General features: G+C 42.1%; 2 protein-coding genes across 5 annotated transcripts in view; both read left to right on the plus strand.

Annotated features, from left to right (window-relative positions):
• Positions 1-880: 880 nt before the first annotated feature.
• Positions 881-20,164, plus strand: part of LOC124285642 (ubiquitin-associated domain-containing protein 2-like) — a 33,297-nt gene continuing 14,013 nt past the window's right edge. The window contains exons 1-5 of one of the 4 annotated variants that reach the window (XM_046721902.1): positions 881-1,175; positions 9,053-9,180; positions 10,547-10,666; positions 12,365-12,468; positions 13,380-13,500. In XM_046721902.1, coding sequence (XP_046577858.1) covers positions 1,028-1,175; positions 9,053-9,180; positions 10,547-10,666; positions 12,365-12,468; positions 13,380-13,500 — 621 coding nt within the window. In that variant the 5' untranslated portion in view covers positions 881-1,027. Of the gene's footprint in view, positions 1,176-9,052; positions 9,181-9,444; positions 9,476-10,288; positions 10,296-10,546; positions 10,667-12,364; positions 12,469-13,379; positions 13,501-20,164 lie in introns of those variants that run through there. The other 3 variants (XM_046721901.1, XM_046721903.1, XM_046721904.1) reach the window with 3 other exon arrangements.
• LOC124285643 lies at positions 1,332-3,142 on the plus strand. Its single transcript, XM_046721905.1, has 4 exons — positions 1,332-1,809; positions 2,012-2,154; positions 2,778-2,873; positions 3,051-3,142. The coding sequence occupies exons 1-4, from the start codon at positions 1,613-1,615 to the stop codon at positions 3,107-3,109; spliced, it is 495 nt and encodes a 164-aa protein (XP_046577861.1). The 5' UTR covers positions 1,332-1,612; the 3' UTR covers positions 3,110-3,142.

Genomic DNA, 20,164 nt, shown 5'->3' on the forward strand with positions numbered 1-20,164 from the left:
ATTTGAGAGCACTGTTTTAAATAATGGACATGGAGATAAATATGAACTCCTCACAGTTAAAATGCATGAGAGATTCTGAGAAGAACAACCTACTTCAAATCCAGATTCTGTATGTAGCAATTAAGAAAAACAAAACAGCCACCCCCAGTTTTTTCGTTTAGACAAGGCGGTTCTTTTATCATTAATCTGTCTGTTTACATTTCAAGAGAATGAACTGGGGATATTTTAATTAATTTGTATAATATTTGGACAACGGATTCGTGGTTGAACTTATTCTGATTCATGAATTAAAAACAAATTCAACGATGTGTTTCACCAAAACCATCTCACTCCTTGTCAGACTTCGAGGATGATTCACAACATATGTAAGTAGCTGATGACGTCATCAAGTCACTGCTCGTATTATCCGCCCAAGACGTTTGGGTCCGAACCTCTTTGAGCACAGATTGACCCGTTTCTATGATGTTACCTTCATTTGCGTCATTTGTCAGTTTAAACATTCTGTAGTTGCACAATGAATGTTTGCAAATAGTGAATTGTGTGCAGACTAGTATAACGTTTCTACTGCTGATGGCGACAGATTTCAACGAAGGGTTCTTCTAGCTTAAAAGAGGAGGCGCAAATTGCAATATTTTTGTGTGTGTGTGTCCAATATTTTATGAATCTCTTCTATAACTTCCAAATAATATTCTTTTGGGGGTATATTCATAACTAACTTAGTTGAACTACTGCTAATTAATTTACTTATCCTGGCACAACTGAAATACTGAAACGTCCAAACTATCAGCGGAGACTTGTTACATTGTGTAATATGTTGTATTGCAAATATCATTTAGACATAGTTATCTCCCTTACATTACGTATCGCTCAAGCAAAGAATAATGATGATAATCGTTCAAAGGCGATATACCGTTTGAACAGAACTAACAATCACTTAAGACAACCCAAACCTTTCAGTTATTGATCCTCTGGCCAGTGTCTGTTTCATATTTAGAGATTATGCAAATCAATGCCGTAAGCGATTTAAATGACATCACCGAAATGTTTTGCTATTGCGCGAGCACCGGGGCAAGTTGTTTCCGCTTCCGTGTTTAGATTTGGGATACAGAGAAATCTGATCGTAGAAAAGAACAACTGTCTCCAAATGCTATCAGTTTACGGGTCTTCGGGATTCTGTAAGTGAAAAACGAATGAACGGTTTTATTTGGTAACTAGAGGAATTCCGAGGTTCGAAACAAGGTCAATGTCATAGGATATTTGTGTCACGTAACTGACAGAGCCTTGACACATGCTTCTTTAAGGGTTGAAGTCAAAAGGGCCAACAGAAAGACAAAAGGGCCATAGACTTAAAGGGGCACTGATGCGTAGCACTTTGCGTGGACGGGTTGTTCCCTTTGTTATTGTTTTCCTCCCGCGAGTGCCCGGATGATATCCCAGAATTCTTGACTGGATTGTGACCTCTGCTGCGCCACTCGTGAACGCACTTATTTCGTAAATAGAGCAGCGCCACCTAGCGGGGGTAACTAGCAGCGCTACTTGGCGTGATCACTCCCGGCTTATTTATAAAAGAAAGCCTGTCACCCGGCGAAATGGTTTTACTTTTGCTCTGGCTATGGGTCGAGGACGTACGGCAGAATCGGCAAAGAAACGAAGAATACAGGAAGAAAGAAAGAGGAGGAACCAGTCTCGAATCTGTTTAGGAGTGCACTTTGACAGATTCAACAGCTTGAGGGAAAACACGGAGTCAAGCAAGAGCGATGTCATCAAACATCTGCTCGATGTTCACGACCAATTCTGCGACTGCAGCAAGTAAGTTTTTTCTACTTTTGATCACGTAAGAGTTGATAAATGTTGTGTAGATTTGTTATTTACTTTATGCGCTAACTTGATCACGGTTGGATTTACCGTGTGTGAAATTGTGAACGAAGTAGACGCCTTCTCTATACCTGATCGCATTGTCCTGATTTTATTCTTTTTTTGTTTTCTTATTCGTACTATGACATTTATTCAGCGTTCAAACAAGGGATACTGATCATCATGAACTGACTTGGTCGATATCAACATCGGGAACACCGCCGCTTCCTATCACGCCTGGACCTGATTTCAGTACTCCAGTTTGTGATCAAGTTGACACTCCCGGAACATTTCGAGTTGGTACGTAAATGTTTGTCTTTATAATGTTATATGTGGTACAATCGGTGTGTATATTGAAAAATTATTTCTTGGTTAAGTGATAGCATAGAAAGTGCCTCATGAAATTGTTTGTTATTTTCATCTTATGTTGCACAAGAGTTACAATAACAAAACTGACATGTTTACATAAGTACGACTGTGTTTATACGTCTCCAGCTTCCCCATTACCAGGTGAAAGGGTCAATGTGGCTGTTTGTTTAGAAATCTAATTGTTGTATTGTCAGTAAGCCTGTCCAAATTGACTAGCTTTCTAGTGTTTTTATATATAATTATTGCATTTTCGTGATCCCAAAATTGTATTGATCTGACTTGAAAGGAAATACTGGCACTGTTTTGAAAAGCATATGTGATTCTTCCTAATCTGTGTTCCTATCTAATGGCTACAATTACATTGTTGTTGCTATTTTGTATTGACATGTCCAAATGTGACATTAGCGTTTGATATTTTTAGAAGAAAAGTTTCTCATTGTTTTACATTTGTCCACATTATATAATTCTTTCTCCTTTGGGAAGCTGTAGTATGTAAGCTGTGATCACTTCTACACTTGTTATACATGTATCTCACTATCTAAACTATCTTTCAGGTTTACGGGCTACCGTGCAAGGAACCAATTGGCAGCAATTGATCACAACCACCATCTGCATCGACCGGATCAGAGAACGAGTGACGGAGAAACAATGTAAGCATGATAATAAGACTACGTAGCAGACTAACTGATTTATATGTTCATATAAGACAGGGCAGTCTTTCTCCCTATCAGGTGTGCAGAGGGCACCTAGTTTTTGTTATGAAATATGTTACACATTGACCAACTGGGCCAACATATTGCCTTACTTTTGTTATTATTTCATTGCAGATACACAGGTGTGTACAGTAAGAGGACCCAGCGCTGGAGACCAAAGACTGCCAAAGTAGAGAAGAACTATTCCTACAGATGGGACCTACAAATGTTGGCTTTCCAGAAGCGACAAAACGAGGAGACTGGAGGTCTGAAAAGAAAAACACCAATGACCGATGATGATCCGAGGCGTATATCGTCAACAATTGCAAAGAGACCCTGTCCCCCAATCGCAGAGCTTGTGAGTCAGTGTGTCACACGATTCAAGAAGTGAGGAGCTGAACTGCATCCAGTTCCACACCCAGACAGTCATATTTACAGTCATTAACAATTGTCATTGGTCCATCCACCTTGTGTTATAAACGGTTGTCCAGAGTGTTTTTGTTATATATTTGTTTTGTATGATGTTTTAATTTCCAAAAGGTACATATTTTAACAGATGCTACAAGTAACAATAGTACACCATCATTTAGTTTTTCCTCGTGGGACCACAAAGGGTCTAGGTAACCCAATCTTCATACTACATATTATTGAGTTTGGAGAGCACACAGAGATGACCAAAATGTACAACAATTAGCTTTGTCACCATGTATTTACGTAATTTGTAGTATCTTTTTATCTCACTTTTGAAATTTTCCTCTTTACAATGAGACAAGAAGGTTCTTATTTTTTTAGATCTTCGACTGCATTCAAACGGTAGGTGGCATACAGACTCTAATGTTTGTTTGAAAAATGTACATAATAGTGATTCTTTTCGTATGTAAATAAGCATTGGTTGTTAAGTTATTCTGACAAATCAGATATTGGAAGTATTCAAATTTACATTTTGTCTACATCAATTGGGCATTATCCATACATTCAAGTTGTCTACCTAATATTTCTCTCCAAATCACATAGTATGTGTCATAGTAAGACAAATGGATAACAAGTAAATGTTCTGGGCTGCTTCTTGCCCCTTCGTCAGTACAGTATATTTATACTGGTGTACAGGAAACCACATATCTAAATATGTATATACAAGCACAAGGGAAGGAGATGTAATAATTGTGTACAAAGAATGTGTCAAACGCAGAAAAACTGGTAAAACATTTGTTCTGTAGTATTGTACTGTTTTCTGTAGTCATGGGTGTAGAGGTGTGTACAGAAGGAAACAGGATGACCACATTTTCATCCCCTTGTCTAAGTGTTTCTATGTAATAAAGTTTGAATCGCTACTGAGACCAATAAGTGTACTCTTGTTTGTTTATTTACTGTTGTCATGTACATGTTTTGGCAGTACACCCATAAAAGTGTCGTACCTAATGAATACACATGTGTGAAGATTTGAGATTTCAAGTGGTGGTATGTGTATCAGTCGTTACATGTTTGTTTTGACAGTACACCCATAAAAGTGACATGGTTTATGTAACATACCTAATGAATTTACAAAGGTGCGCTCAAGTGTGATTTATGAGTTTACATCCTTTTTCTCTGTAATTACTCATGAGGTATGTGGCAGTCAAGACAACAGCTCCAGTTATTTGTATTTATGGTTTGGTAAGATATCATGAGCTGGTTTCAACAAAGAAAGTATCAGCAACTTTCAACAAATATTATATTTAAGAATCAATTCATGTGGCAAATATATACAGATATGTACAACATATTTACAATATATTTACAAAATATGTACAAATATATACAAAATATATACAAAACATAATGTACTGGCTTGTTAGGCTTCCTTGTAGCCGGTGTAGCTGCCTGTGGGATCTGGAAATCTCCTCCGGATTGCTAGTACAACGCATGATGGCACAACACGTCTATTGCCATGACCCAGTCGACCATACCGTTGTAGGATAAACTGTCTGTGCGCCTGGTGTCTGTATGCTGCATTACTTAGCTCTTGGTCATGTACAAAGAAGTCGTTATAATGTGCCATTGCAATGTCTAGCACGCTGGGGAGATCACCGTATAAAGTTTGGTCCATCCACAACACACTCGTGAGGAGCCAGTCTGCCAGCAGCACTTCTCTTCTTGCTGTTGGCATGCTTCTACAATTGCCACATCTGCACCAGCTTGGTGTGTTGTCTGGTTGGGGCTGCCTTGGTGGATCATCACAGGGCCTGTATCCCAGGCGGAAGTCGTCAAAAGCCCCTGGTCCCGAAATAAAAGTTCAGTCACTATACTCCTGAGCTCTGTCACATCTAATGAAGCCGCAAAATCCTGGAATAGAGATATAGAATTAGAGACAAGCAAAATTATACCAAACAACTGATTTTGAGCATTCAGTTAAGATGGTTGGATTTTATGATCACTCAAAATTTTCATGAACCAACACTTGATACAGTAATACATGTAAATATGTGAATGTCCATATACTGTGAACAGGGAGGTGTCTTGTTGGCTGAACATTATATCCGAAGGCAATATCAACCTCTCTCATGAAAATATTTTTCTTTTGGTAAGGCAAAACCAATTGCAATAATCCACCAATGTGTTTTTCTTATTTTGAAATATACATCATATGAATTGATTTTAAACAATATAAAGCCATACTTTCAATATTTTCAGGAAAAATATTAAGGAATATTAAATTAAAGGCCACAAAATATATTTGCCTTTTAGATGCCATTGCATATCATCACGAATATGAAATAGAAAATGAAGAAGAGAAGTATGTGTAAATGTTATAAATCGTGTGCTATAGCAATGTGACATCTAAATTTTCTGTGAAGTGCAAACACATATAAAATAATTGTACTTCTACTTGGAAAGATTTGACATTTTATCTGGAATATGTACAAAATACTAATTGGAAATAACAATCCAGAATCCATTTAGATGAACGAACAATACTTCATATTCATTGTTGAAAAAAAGGTACCTTGACTGCCTTATGGTGTGCTGATGGGACTTTTGGTGGACAGGATGATGAGCTTGTGTTTGTTGTCGATGCAGCTTCCAGGTCATTGATGCATGTTGTCGATGCAGCTTCCAGGTCATCTGTGCTGTCAGCCTGTGAAAATACTGAAAAATACCATTTCTTAGTTATCCAGATATTGCAGTACAAAGGATTATGATTTTATAAATACACATAGATATTACTAATTAATATTTAAGTGGCATATATGCGAGCATGAACATTCATCTAAATAAATATTACCTCCACTGGAACCTGGTCGACATTGAGCCTTCTTAAGCACCCGGCTACCATCTGCAGTCTTCCTCTTTCTCTTCTTGGTGGGGTTGTGTTGAGGAGGGGTGTGGTTGATGTCACCATCCATATCCTGCAATTACATTTGTTAGATAGTTAAAATAATAACACGCTTCCTTCCACCAGAAAGTGTGTATCGTCAAACAGGTAATCTAGTGATTATCAGCAAGTGGAATGTTGTAGCAATCACATTTTGCAAGAACCTTTTGGCAAAACAAATATTTATGTTTGGTTAAACAACTATATTTCACAGTATAAACAGAAAAGAGAATATATATGATGAATATCATTATGAAATTATTAGTGTCATCGAATTTCTAATTTTCAATTGGCATGAAGATAAGTGACATAAATAATGCTTTTCGACGTTTAGGTGAACTAATACGAATACCTGTGTGTGCATAACCTTGCATCATGTGAATATATATATATATACAAGAAACAACATATAACGTACGTCTCGTGCCGTGCTGATGACATCACGATCGGTGAAATCCCTGAAGTCCACGTCGATCGACTTCAACTTCGGGGGGCTGGCAATCGGGTTTGTTGACGCATGGTACCATCCATCCGCATGAGCACAAACTTGAACACAGTTTCCCGGCGGCGCGACACGGACATGTTCCTCTCTTCGATACACGAGTACAAGTGTTTTTGCATCTGCATACGATATCCTGTGAACTAGCCATGTTGATTGTCGTCCATGTTTGTGGTCTGGGTAGATAAGGGTGCAACGAACCAATCAGCGTTCAGAAAACAGAAAGGGGATTTCCCCGTCGCGACGGCTCGAATGACAAGTCTGCCAAGGTGGTCAGCTGCCCAGTCCCGGTGTTTGTCACGGTCTAGAGAGCAAGCACTGCCCGCGCGGCAGCCGAACACGACAATTAACACGTTAGCTCGGAGCAAAAATCACTTCGCATCAGTGCCCCTTTAAGTCAAAAAGGGCCAAACTTTTAGAAAATAGTAAGATTAAAAGAAATTCATTACATGTTGTTGCAGTAGTTCTAATCCTATTTTAGAAAATAGTAAGATTAAAAGAAATTCATTACATGTTGTTTGCTATACTGAGTCTAAATATTAAATCATAAATGGCCAAATGAGCCTATTCTTTCCTTACCATTTCCCCACCCTGATTCGTACTTGTCAAGGTTTGATTGCTCACAATGTGTGAAATGCATTTCTGGTATTCCGTGCGTGATATTGAATATTGCAAAAGGCAGTGTAAAACCATACCCACTCACTTACTGAGTGACTGATGATTGTACCTGAGCATTGTTTCTCATGTGTGTTTACGCACATACCAACAGAATGGCTTGTGAAAACAGTGCCTTATTATTGCCTGTCTCATATAGAAGAAAAAATCCCCCAAAGTAGCATAAGATAAGAAACTGGCGTGATTCTTTCAGTGCAACAGCAAATACAAATATCATAATTAACACTAATGAAGTATGATGGTAGGCACTCATTGGATGATAGCGGTCAGTATGCATATACATAAATGCTGTCTAAGCAAGAGGACCAATAAACAGCTGTAGGTTTGATTTATCTATCATGATTTCCATGTTTGTTAAAAACAAACAAACTTTAGTTGGTTGACAATGATAACATATGTGGGTATCATATGCATATTTAATCCTATGGTCCCTGGTTTTTGCAACTCATCTGATCATTCCTTGATAGCTTGACCTCCGAGTGCGTGTATAGTTTTATGTGTGTAAAGTATGGATAATGAATAGAAGGGACACAGATGAAATATATATACTGAGGGCAAAAGATAAGGGATCGCATGAAAGCACAAGTGTTCCTTTATTGTTTCCAAGTTTCTTCAAAAGTTGTGAGAAACAGAGCTTGGGAAGAAACCTGGGAAAAAAATATAGGAACACTTGTGCTTTCATGCGATCACTCATTTTTTTCCTTCAGTATATATTGTAGTCTCGAGGGACATGCAGTGTTCCAAATTGAAGAAAAATAAAGTTGCTGTTGTGGAAGTATTTTTTTAATCTTCCAGTGCACCATGCTGCCATGATACTATTACTTTACATGCATATTATCTCTACGGACCCTTGACAATTGTGAGGTGAGGTGAAGTGAAACTACACCACGGGGGCGGACCCTTTAAATTTGTGACCATGCTCACTAGGGTTATGCTAATTGTATAGATCATTACAAGGCTGTGAGATATAACATCGCTGGGGAATTTGAAGCTATTCATGGATTGAATAATTTCCATGACATGAGAAATTGAGTGAAACCACTGCTGTGTATTAGTGGTGATCCATGATTAATTGAAATAATCGAAGATTAGTCGAGATTAGTCGCAATGACAACATGACCAAGCAATCGATCATGTTTTCTCATAATTGAACACAAGCAATTTTGGAACATTAGTTTGCATTAATAATACTTATCACAAGGTTGGTTTTGTCCGTTACATTTCATAAGCACTACAAGCTAGTTCCAAGTCATGATTGAATTTATCTTAAAGACTCCAGAAAATTTATGTTCCTATCATACTGGTCATGCTTTAAAGATGTGAAATTTGCAAAAATCCGAAAGAACTAAATGTTTTGTCTTTATTTTTTGTGCATTAACAAACATAACCAGGAAACTTTGATAAATGACGCTAACCAATTATTTTTGATGATTGATCAGTTGTAATGAACCAATCATCAATTATGGGATTTGAACCAATTCCCAACACTACTGTGTATCCAAGACACACAATTAAACACATACATCACAGGCGGCGGGCATAAACAGGATAAATGTTATTCATGGCACACCAGTGGTCATGTGCTTATTGAGTACAAATCTGTGTTTCCAGACAAAGCTCCAGTGAGTAAGGGCATTGTGTGGCTGTCCTTGGCTACTTCCTTTGCCTTCTCCTTCCCACTACAGCATTACAAGAGCTACCTCCTGTACAACCCACAGCTACTCCTGGAGAAACACCAGGTAAGACGCAACACCACAGTGTACCTGTAAAACCCACAGGTGATGCTGGAGAAACACCAGGTAAGACACACCATCACAGTGTACCTGTACAACCCACAGCTACTCCTGGAGAAACACCAGGTAAGACACACCATCACAGTGTACCTGTACAACCCACAGCTACTCCTGGAGAAACACCAGGTAAGACGCAACACCTGTACAACCCACAGCTACTCCTGGAGAAACACCAGGTAAGACACACCACACCATCACAGTGTACCTGTACAACCCACAGCTACTCCTGGAGAAACACCAGGTAAGACACACCATCACAACACCACAGTGTGGAGAAACTGGTAAGGCGCACCCACAGGTGATGCTGGAGAAACACCAGGTAAGACGCAACACCACAGTGTACCTGTACAACCCACAGGTGATGCTGGAGAAACACCAGGTAAGACGCAACACCACAGTGTACCTGTACAACCCACAGGTGATGCTGGAGAAACACCAGGAAAGACACACCACCACAGTGTACCTGTAAACACCAGGTAAGACCCAACCCACAGCTACTCCTGGTGATGCTGGAGAAACACCAGGTAAGACACACCATCACAGTGTACCTGTAAAACCCACAGGTGATGCTGGAGAAACACCAGGTAAGACGCGAGCACACCACAGTGTACCTGTACAACCCACAGGTGCTGGAGAAACACCAGGTAAGATGCTGGAGAAAACCCACAGGTGATGCTGGGTAAACACCAGGTAAGACGCAGACACCACAGTGTACCTGTACAACCTACAGGTGATGCTGGAGAAACACCAGGTAAGACGCAGCACCACAGTGTACCTGTAAAACCCACAGGTGATGCTGGAGAAACACCAGGTAAGACGCAACACCACAGTGTACCTGTACAACCCACAGGTGATGCTGGAGAAACACCAGGTACAACCCACAGGTGATGCTGGAGAAACACCAGGTAAGACGCACATCACAGTGTACCTGTAAAACAATTCAGGTAAGTGATGCTGGAGTAAAACACCAGGTAAGGTACGCCGCGAGCACCACAGTGTACCTGTAGGTGATGCTGGAAAGGTAAAATTCTGACCCACAGGTGATGCTGGAGAAACACCAGGTAAGACGCAACACCACAGTGTACCTGTACAACCCACAGGTGATGCTGGAGAAACACCAGGTAAGACACACCATCACAGTGTACCTGTAAAACCCACAGGTACTGCTGGAGAAACACCAGGTAAGACGCAACACCACAGTGTACCTGTACAACCCACAGGTGATGCTGGAGAAACACCAGGTAAGATGCAACACCACATTGTACCTGTAAAACAAATGCCAAATTTTCCAGTGCTGAGTGTTATGTTGCAGATATGGCGGCTCCTCTCTTCTCGTGTGGCCTTCCTAGATCTCAAGGATCTGTTTGTGTGCTGCATGCTGGTCTATTACTTCAGGATCTTTGAGCGCAGATTTGGATCCAGAAAGTTTGTGGTATGTGATCTGCAGCATGTTTAACATCCTTGTTATTCCCACTACAGTTCTGACAAATTGTCCCGTCATGTATCAGCTGGTTTGTTGTGTGTTATCACAAGCTCCTTGTTATTCTTAGAAAAGTCTTTACCAATTGACATGCATAGTATATGCATCAGCAGGTTAATCTTTCAAAGTCTGTTGTTGCAGTCTGTATGAAACACTTTGGAGTCTCTAAGTCTAAGTCTGTTGTTGCAGTCTGTATGAAACACTTTGGAGTCTCTAAGTCTAAGTCTGTTGTTGCAGTCTGTATGAAACACTTTGGAGTCTCTAAGTCTAAGTCTGTTGTTGCAGTCTGTATGAAACACTTTGGAGTCTCTAAGTCTAAGTCTGTTGTTGCAGTCTGTATGAAACACTTTGGAGTCTCTAAGTCTAAGTCTGTTGTTGCAGTCTGTATGAAACACTTTGGAGTCTCTAAGTCTAAGTCTGTTGTTGCAGTCTGTATGAAACACTTTGGAGTCTCTAAGTCTAAGTCTGTTGTTGCAGTCTGTATGAAACACTTTGGAGTCTCTAAGTCTAAGTCTGTTGTTGCACTCTGTATGAAACACTTTGGTTGTTGCAGTCTGTAGTCTCTAAGTCTAAGTCTGTTGTTGCAGTCTGTATGAAACACTTTGGAGTCTCTAAGTCTAAGTCTGTTGTTGCAGTCTGTATGAAACACTTTGGAGTCTCTAAGTCTAAGTCTGTTGTTGCAGTCTGTATGAAACACTTTGGAGTCTCTAAGTCTAAGTCTGTTGTTGCAGTCTGTATGAAACACTTTGGAGTCTCTAAGTCTAAGTCTGTTGTTGCAGTCTGTATGAAACACTTTGGAGTCTCTAAGTCTAAGTATGACTATGCATTTTGAATTTTCGCCTCAGTATGTTTACTTGCAATAATCAGTAGAGCTGCATCGATTCATCCAAACTTCGATTCGATTTGATTTTTTATATTGGCCCTCAATTCGATCATTTTCGATTCGATTCTTCATACAAGTAAAAACATCAGATTTCATTTTACTGCCAGAGTCGGCTTTTTTAGCATGAAATCCATCATCAACTTGGTGCTGGCTACTTACAACAATTCTCGTTGAATAATTAGCCAGGCGTCCACCAATCACGTTTCGCCTTATTTAAGCGCTCAAAACTGCTCGAGTTGGTGTCAAAATTACGTTCTGGCTGTGTGGAAATAAGTGAAATTATTCAAGTATTGAATCGAAATAGTGATAATGGTTATCAAAAATGAATCTAAGGTGTCAGATTCGATGTTCGAGGAATCTAACTGAATCTTTGCAGCCCTATTAATCAGTCTTACTTGTCCAGAAGAAACTGGACTCTGACTTCACACTGGTGACTTGTGTTATTTGGAGACCACTAATACTTCTGGCATGTTTGGTCTCTCGTAGATTTCCTGTGTACTCTCTGAGATAAACATGACAGGATGAGATCAGCAATATTCCTGTTGTGTCCTCCCAACTCTTTCCTAGTTTTGTTTTCACCTTTCCACTAGCGCACCATAAATATCTGTGGGCACAGATGGCCTGCTGGCCTGAGATACCACAAGCTGTTGTGTGGAGTTATGTCCCCTTGATTGTGTATTTTGATTGCCCAGAATCCTATGATCATGGCTTTGTATTGCCCAGAAACGTTTGACTGTGGTTTAAATTCCCCTGATTGTATGTTTCAGTCCTACCTGATTGCCTCTGGGGCACTGGCCTGTGGGGTGGAGGTCGGGTCATTGTGGGCATGTCAGCATCTGGAGATATCTGTGGAGAATCTCCCCACAGGACCGTAAGGAACACTGCTCACTTCTCAGTCAGTCCGCCCAAATGTGACAGAGTAAATATGTGTTACCAAGGAACACTCACTAGTTTGTACATCCCAAAGACCATGTTGTAAGTGTTACAAGGAACACACACTAGTTTGTACGCCCGAAGACCATGTTGTAAGTGTGACAAGGAACACCCACTATTCTGTACGTCCCAAGACAATGTTGTAAGTGTGACAAGGAACACCTACTATTCTGTTAGTTCCAAGACCATGTTGTAAGTGTGACAAGGAACACCCACTATTCTGTACGTCCCAAGACAATGTTGTAAGTGTGACAAGGAACATCCACTATTCTGTTAGTTCCAAGACCATGTTGTAAGTGTGACAAGGAACACCCACTAGTTTGTATGTCCCAAGACCATGTTGTAAGTGTGACAAGGAACACCCACTAGTTTGTATGTCCCAAGACCATGTTGTAAGTGTGACAAGGAACACCCACTAGTTTGTATGTCCCAAGACAATGTTGTAAGTGTGACAAGGAACACCCACTAGTTTGTACGCCCGAAGACCATGTTGTAAGTGTGACAAGGAACACACACTGTTCTGTACGTTCCAAGACAATGTTGTAAGTGTGACAAGGAACACCAACTATTCTGTACGTTCCAAGACCATGTTGTAAGTGTGACAAGGAACACACACTATTCTGTACGTTCCAAGACAATGTTGTAAGTGTGACAAGGAACACCCACTATTCTGTTAGTTCCAAGACCATGTTGTAAGTGTGACAAGGAGCACCCACTATTCTGTTAGTTCAAAGACCATGTTGTAAGTGTGACAACAACTTTCATCATCCTTTTGAAATGAAGAGGTGTTGCTTGAATAGCTGACTGTATAGTATACTGTGAATTTGCCACTGTTAATCTTTCATCTAGGATCTGCTTTGTGTTTCCGCTGTTCGTGCCGTATTACTTTGATATTCCACGCGTTGCCATGACTCACATTCTGGGTGTGCCTGTCACTGGGAAGACGCTGACGTACATCCTTGGTCTACAGGTGAGTAGGCTCCATAGAGAGTTATCAGATGTCTTAGGCACCATAGAGTATTATCAGGTGGTGTTAGGCTCCATAGAGTGTTATCAGATGTCTTAGGCATCATAGAGTGTTATCAGGTGGTGTTAGGCACCATAGAGAGTTATCAAGTGGTGTTAGGCCCCATAGAGAGTTATCAGATGTCTTAGGCACCATAGAGAGTTTTCAGGTGGTGTTAGGCACCATAGAGCGTTATCAGATGGTGTTAAGCACCATAGAGAGTTATCAGGTGGTGTTAGGCACCATAGAGTGTTATCAGATGGTGTTAGGCACCATAGAGACTTATCAGATGTCTTAGGCACCATAGAGAGTTTTCGGGTGGTGTTAGACACCATAGAGAGTTATCAGATGGTGTTAGGCACCATAGAGAGTTATCAGATGTCTTAGGCACCATAGAGAGTTATCAGTTGGTGTTAGGCACCATAGAGAGTTATCAGATGTCTTAGGCACCATAGAGTGTTATCAGATGGTGTTAGGCACCATAGAGAGTTCTCAGTTGGTGTTAGGCACCATAGAGAGATATATTAGATGGTGTTAGGCACCATAGAGAGTTATCAGATGGTGTTAGGCACCATAGAGAGTTATCAGTTGATGTTAGGCACCATAGAGACATATATTAGATGGTGTTAGGCACCATAGAGAGTTATCAGTTGGTGTTAGGCACCATAGAGAGTTATCAGATGGTGTTAGGCACCATAGAGAGTTATCAGATGGTCTTAGGCACCACAGAGAGTTATCAGTTGGTGTTAGGCACCATAGAGAGTTATCAGTTGGTCTTAGGCACCATAGAGAGTTATCAGATGGTCTTAGGCACCATAAAGAGCAGGAGTTTTCCTTGAGTCCTTTATTTGAGGTGAGTAGGCTCCATAGAGAGTTATCAGAAGTCTAAGGCACCATAGAGTGTTATCAGGTGGTGTTAGGCACCATAGAGAGTTATCAGATGTCGTAGGCACCATAGAGAGTTATCAGTTGGTGTTAGGCACCATAGAGAGTTTTCAGGGGGTGTTAGGCACCATAGAGTGTTATCAGATGGTGTTAGGCACCATAGAGAGTTATCATTGGTGTTAGGCACCATAGAGAGTTTTCAGGTGGTGTTAGGCACCATAGAGTGTTATCAGATGGTGTTAGGCACAATAGAGAGTTATCAGATGGTGTTAGGCACAATAGAGAGTTATCAGATGGTGTTAGGCACAATAGAGAGTTATCAGATGTCTTAGGCACCATAGAGAGTTATCAGATGGTGTTAGGCACCATAGAGAGTTTTCAGGTGGTGTTAGGCACCATAGAGTGTTATCAGATGGTGTTAGGCACCATAGAGAGTTATCAGATGGTGTTAGACACCATAGAGAGTTTTCAGGTGGTGTTAGGCACCATAGAGAGTTATCAGATGGTGTTAGGCACAATAGAGAGTTATCAGATGGTGTTAGGCACAATAGAGCGTTATCAGATGGTGTTAGGCACAATAGAGAGTTATCAGATGGTGTTAGGCACCATAGAGAGTTATCAGATGTCTTAGGCACAATAGAGAGTTATCAGTTGGTGTTAGGCACCATAGAGATATATATTAGATGGTGTTAGGCACCATAGAGAGTTATCAGATGTCTTAGGCACAATAGAGAGTTATCAGTTGGTGTTAGGCACCATAGAGATATATATTAGATGGTGTTAGGCACCATAGAGTGTTATCAGATGGTGTTAGGCACCATAGAGAGTTATCAGATGGTGTTAGGCACCAGAGAGCTGTAACAGTTGGTGTTAGGCACCATAGAGAGTTATCAGATGAAGTTAGGCACCATAGAGAGTTATCAGTTGGTGTTAGGCACCATAGAGAGTTATCAGTTGGTGTTAGGCACCATAGAGAGTTATCAGTTGGTCTTAGGAACCATAGAGAGTTATCAGTTGGTGTTAGGAACCATAGAGAGTTATCAGTTGGTGTTAGGCACCATAGAGAGTTATCAGTTGGTGTTTGGCACCATAGAGAGTTATCAGTTGGTGTTAGGCACCATAGAGAGTTATCAGTTGGTCTTAGGAACCATAGAGAGTTATCAGTTGGTGTTAGGCACCATAAAGAGTTATCAGTTGGTCTTAGGAACCATAGAGAGTTATCAGATGGTCTTAGGCACCATAAAGAGCAGGAATTTTCCTTGAGTCCTGTATTTGAGGTTCCCTGGGACTCATACTCTTAATTTTCAGGGGTCCTGCACTATACAGTGGGGTTCCAGACACATAAATTAGTTATATTTTTCCTTATCCTGACTCATGCTCTTTTGCTTGTCTTCTTCTTCTTGCGAACATAGTGGAACACTTGTATCTCCTTAATTGAAGCTCCCTTCAATGTAAAATCACTATTTGGTACTCACCAAGAGTTGCCTCCCTTTGCCCTTTGCGCGGGAACAGGTGTCGCCACCCTCTGGCCTCATGCTTCACTCTCTCCTTCTTCGCCCAGTGAGCAGGATGTGAGAGCGCCTGTGTCTCCTTACACACTATATCCTTTGGTTTTCTTAGTTAATTACCTCTTATAGGTTACTATAGAGGTATAGCTAGTATCCTTCATTAATTTGTATTGATAATTAATCGTATTTCTACTGTTTATTCAAGTGAGTTCGTGATTGTTCAGCTAGTATTACGTTGATGAAAATCTGTATTATTTGTAGATTACGTTTTCTGCTGCTGATCCGCATGTATTATGCCCTAGTTGTTCTACCTTGTCGCGCTGATTCACGTGCAGTTACTGCATTAATTTAACTAATTCTGCTTTTAATAAATACCATCTTTGCGTCTTGAGACGTGCTGCAGATAGGTCACGCAAACAAGGGTTAGACATGGCCGATACATCGGATTCCCCATCCAGTCAGCTGCTGTCGATCGACCCCCTCCCGTCTGGTGTTCTGCTAGAGACCCCATCGGAAGAGGGGCGTGGGATGCAGTCCGTCACCTCTAAGAAGCGTCCGGCCTCCCCAGACATCCCGTCATCGCAGCTAAAGTCCAAGAGGGCCTCGACGTCTTCTCAACGCAGACTTCGTACCCCCAGGGCAGCGTCTACCTCCAAAGGGAAGTCTACGAAGTCGTCAAGAACTTTCTCAGCCGAGATCATTCCAGCCGCAGAACTGGGCCTCCACGATGATCAGCCGATCATCATCCCCGACATACGCCACAAGAAGCGACCGGTGACAGCTACAGTGACTTCAGCAGAGATCACCATGCAGCCTGATGCCTCTACACTGATGTCAGACGAAATCCCTGAGGGCCCGACCGTTAACATCGCAGAGAAGGCACCGACTACATCGTCGCAGACCATCCCAGATGAACTAATGCGGCAAATCATGGTCATGATGGAGGGCCACTACAGACTGGAGAAGCAGCCAACCCAGGTAGACGACACACCAGAGGCACCCCCCGTCAACGTACCAGCCACAACGATGCCACCTTCGCGAAGGAAGTCACAGACCACCTCGTCGAAGGACCCAGATGTACAGCCTTTGCGAAGGCCTTCGCGAAGGCGGGATAGATCATCACCTTCCTCGGCTTCATCCTTAGATGCGGACTCAGACCACCAGACCTCACGGAAGCCTTCGCGAAGGTCATATCGCCGTTCCCCAGGACCGGACGCAGAGGAAGCTTCGCGAAGGACGCCTGAACCCAGATCGTCATCGTCCATAAGGACATCGAGGGACTACACAAGAGCTTCGCGAAGCTATCAACATTCTCCCCACAGGTCTCCGAGAAGGTCAACCCATAGACGTAGATCACCAAGACGATCTCCTCGCCGTTCACCACGCCGATCTCCGCGTACATCACCACGTCGATCACCTTACAGGTCACCACACAGGTCTGCACACAAGTCTACAGCCAGGTCTCCACAAGTATCACCCGACATAGAGATAGAATCTCACAGTCCACCATCAGAAGAGCACCAACCTCTCATCAGTGATGCTGGAATAGAAGATGATAGAGGAATCATTTTTTCAGATGCAGAAATACGATATTGGATGGTAAACAACCTAGATCTCTCATCACCTTCCAAGAGTGGCAATTCGGCGCAGACATACCTGATGAAGGAAGACGATGCAGATGCCATCACCCTACCTCCGATCGACCCGATTGCTGCGGTACCACAGAATCTTGACACAGCATTCCATAAAGCCACGAAAGTTCAGACACCACATCTACCAAACTTTCACGCCAAGAAGTTCTCCACGCACAACATGGACCCCTTCTTCAAGGCTCAAGACATCAATGAAAACTACAAACTGATCAGCGATGTCAAGAATAAGAACTACAAGATTGACGATCGCAAATTGGTTCAGATAGAAACCATGACGAGACGCATGTTCTTTGGTCTAAATAGATCTAGAACGATCAATGAGACACTTATCACCAGATTTCGTAATACGACCTCTGAAGATGATAGGATGATATACTCGGCCCTACTGATGCAAAAGAAGGACCAGCAGTTCCTAACGGATCATCTCACATCTGTCTCAGCAGCACTGACCCTAGCTCGTCGTCAAGGCCTCCTCGCTTCCTGCAACTGGGGTGAGAACTTTACAGCTCCACTCTATACAGCCCCGTGGTCTTCCCCATCCATCTTTGATGGAGGAATAGACAACGTCTCCAAGGAAGTCACTAAGGATTCCAGAGAAGTCCTTATGATTAAATCGATGGACACGCTAGCCAGCGTCATCAGACAGACTTCACAAAGATACTCAGGGAGATCTAAATTCACTGGTCTACAGAGAGCACGGGATAGGAAGATAGCCAGCTCCAGGGGAAAAGATTCTTTTCGTTGCCCATATGGCAACTATAGAGGAGGGTCAGGAAGAGGCAGGACACCCAGAGGTTCCCGCAACTATAAACGCTGAAAGACAGGTTCGGAACGACTGGAGTCTTCCACCCCCAGCCGTTCCAGTACAACCGTCACAAGTGGGTGGATGCCTCCAACTACACTGGGAAAACTGGGGAATGTTACAAGACCCTTATGTCTCCAACATTCTTCAACACGGATTTCGTATCCCACTACAGGCCAAGCCTCCGCTGACAGTCAACCCTCACAAGTTCGACTTACAGGCTCAACAACTACCAAAGTTAAGAGAGGCTGTTACATCACTCCTAACCAAGCAGGCCATAGAAGTACTAGATCAACTAAACATCGAACCAGGTTTCTACTCCCCAGTTTTCCTAGTACCCAAGAAAAACTCCAAGGAGAAATACAGACTCATTTACAACATGAGCTTTTTCAACAGGAATTATCTACGCAAACCACCAAAGTTTCGCATGATACATCTACCTCAGTTACGGCAGTTGATTCGCCCCATGGATTACATGGGCAGTATAGATCTACAGGACGCATATCTACACATCCCGATACATCCCGAATTCAGGAAATACCTACGGTTTACACTAGACGGGCTACATTACCAGTGGAAAGTACTCCCATTCGGAATATCATCAGCCCCCTGGCTATTCACGAGGATAACGAAACCGATTATCACCTATCTACATCGTCAAGGGCTACGCAGTGCGTTTTACCTCGACGACGGGATACAAGTAGATCAAGATCCACAGCGTCTCGAACTACAGTTAAACTACATCATAAAGCTACTAACACAGCTGGGATGGTTAGTAAACTTACTCAAGTCGGACCTAGTACCATCGCAAGATCTGCAGTTCCTAGGCATTCGATTTATCACGAATCTCAACCGTATCGTCGTACCAGAAGACCGTTGGCTCAAGATCCAACAGACCATTCCACCAGCTCTACTCTCTCCATTACCACTTCGACAGTGGCAGAGCCTGTTAGGTCTCCTCACATCAGCTCAAGACATGACAGTCAGAGGCAGATTACAGTTACGTCCCTTACAGGTCTTCATCAATGCACATCTCGACGACCTACAACCATTCAGTCTACCGAAACATCTCAGACCTCATCTACTATGGTGGACCAAGAAATCGAATGTCTGAGAAGGGATTTGTTTAGCAGAGCAGGAATTCAAAACCCATCTATATGTAGACGCGTCGCTCCAAGGTTGGGGAGCTCATCTCGCCAACCGGACGGCATCAGGGTTATGGAATCAGCAAGAAAGCAAGCTCCATATAAACATGTTAGAGATGAAAGCTGTAATCAACGCCATACTGCATTGGAGCACCATTCTACAAAATGCGCACCTAATGATTCATACCGACAACTCGACAGTGGCGTTCTATGTGAACAGACAAGGCTCAACGAGATCACTGAACCTTTTGACTTTAAGCTTTCAACTGTTCGATCTAATCCACGATCTAAATCTACATGTCAGAGCATGTCACATTCCCGGAGCCAGGAATGTACTAGCAGACGCACTCTCTCGACCACATCAACCATCACCAACAGAATGGATGCTCAATACAGAAATCTTTGCACAGATAATCAAGCAAATAGGAGCGCCGCTAGTAGATCTATTAGCCACCGCGATTCAACAATCAGCTACCGACATTATTCGTGTCACCAGTCCCAGACCCACAAGCATGGGCAACGGACTTCTAAGCATATCCTGGGAAGGCCTCAATGCGTGCGGCGTTTCGCGCCAGCAATAATACCTCAAGTGTTACAGAAAATCAGACAAACACAGAGCCTACAACTCACTTTGGT

Source organism: Haliotis rubra, unplaced genomic scaffold, assembly GCF_003918875.1.
Source record: "Haliotis rubra isolate DU_JTF1 unplaced genomic scaffold, ASM391887v1 Scf365, whole genome shotgun sequence".
In the NCBI taxonomy this organism is placed as follows: Eukaryota; Metazoa; Mollusca; class Gastropoda; order Lepetellida; family Haliotidae; genus Haliotis; species Haliotis rubra.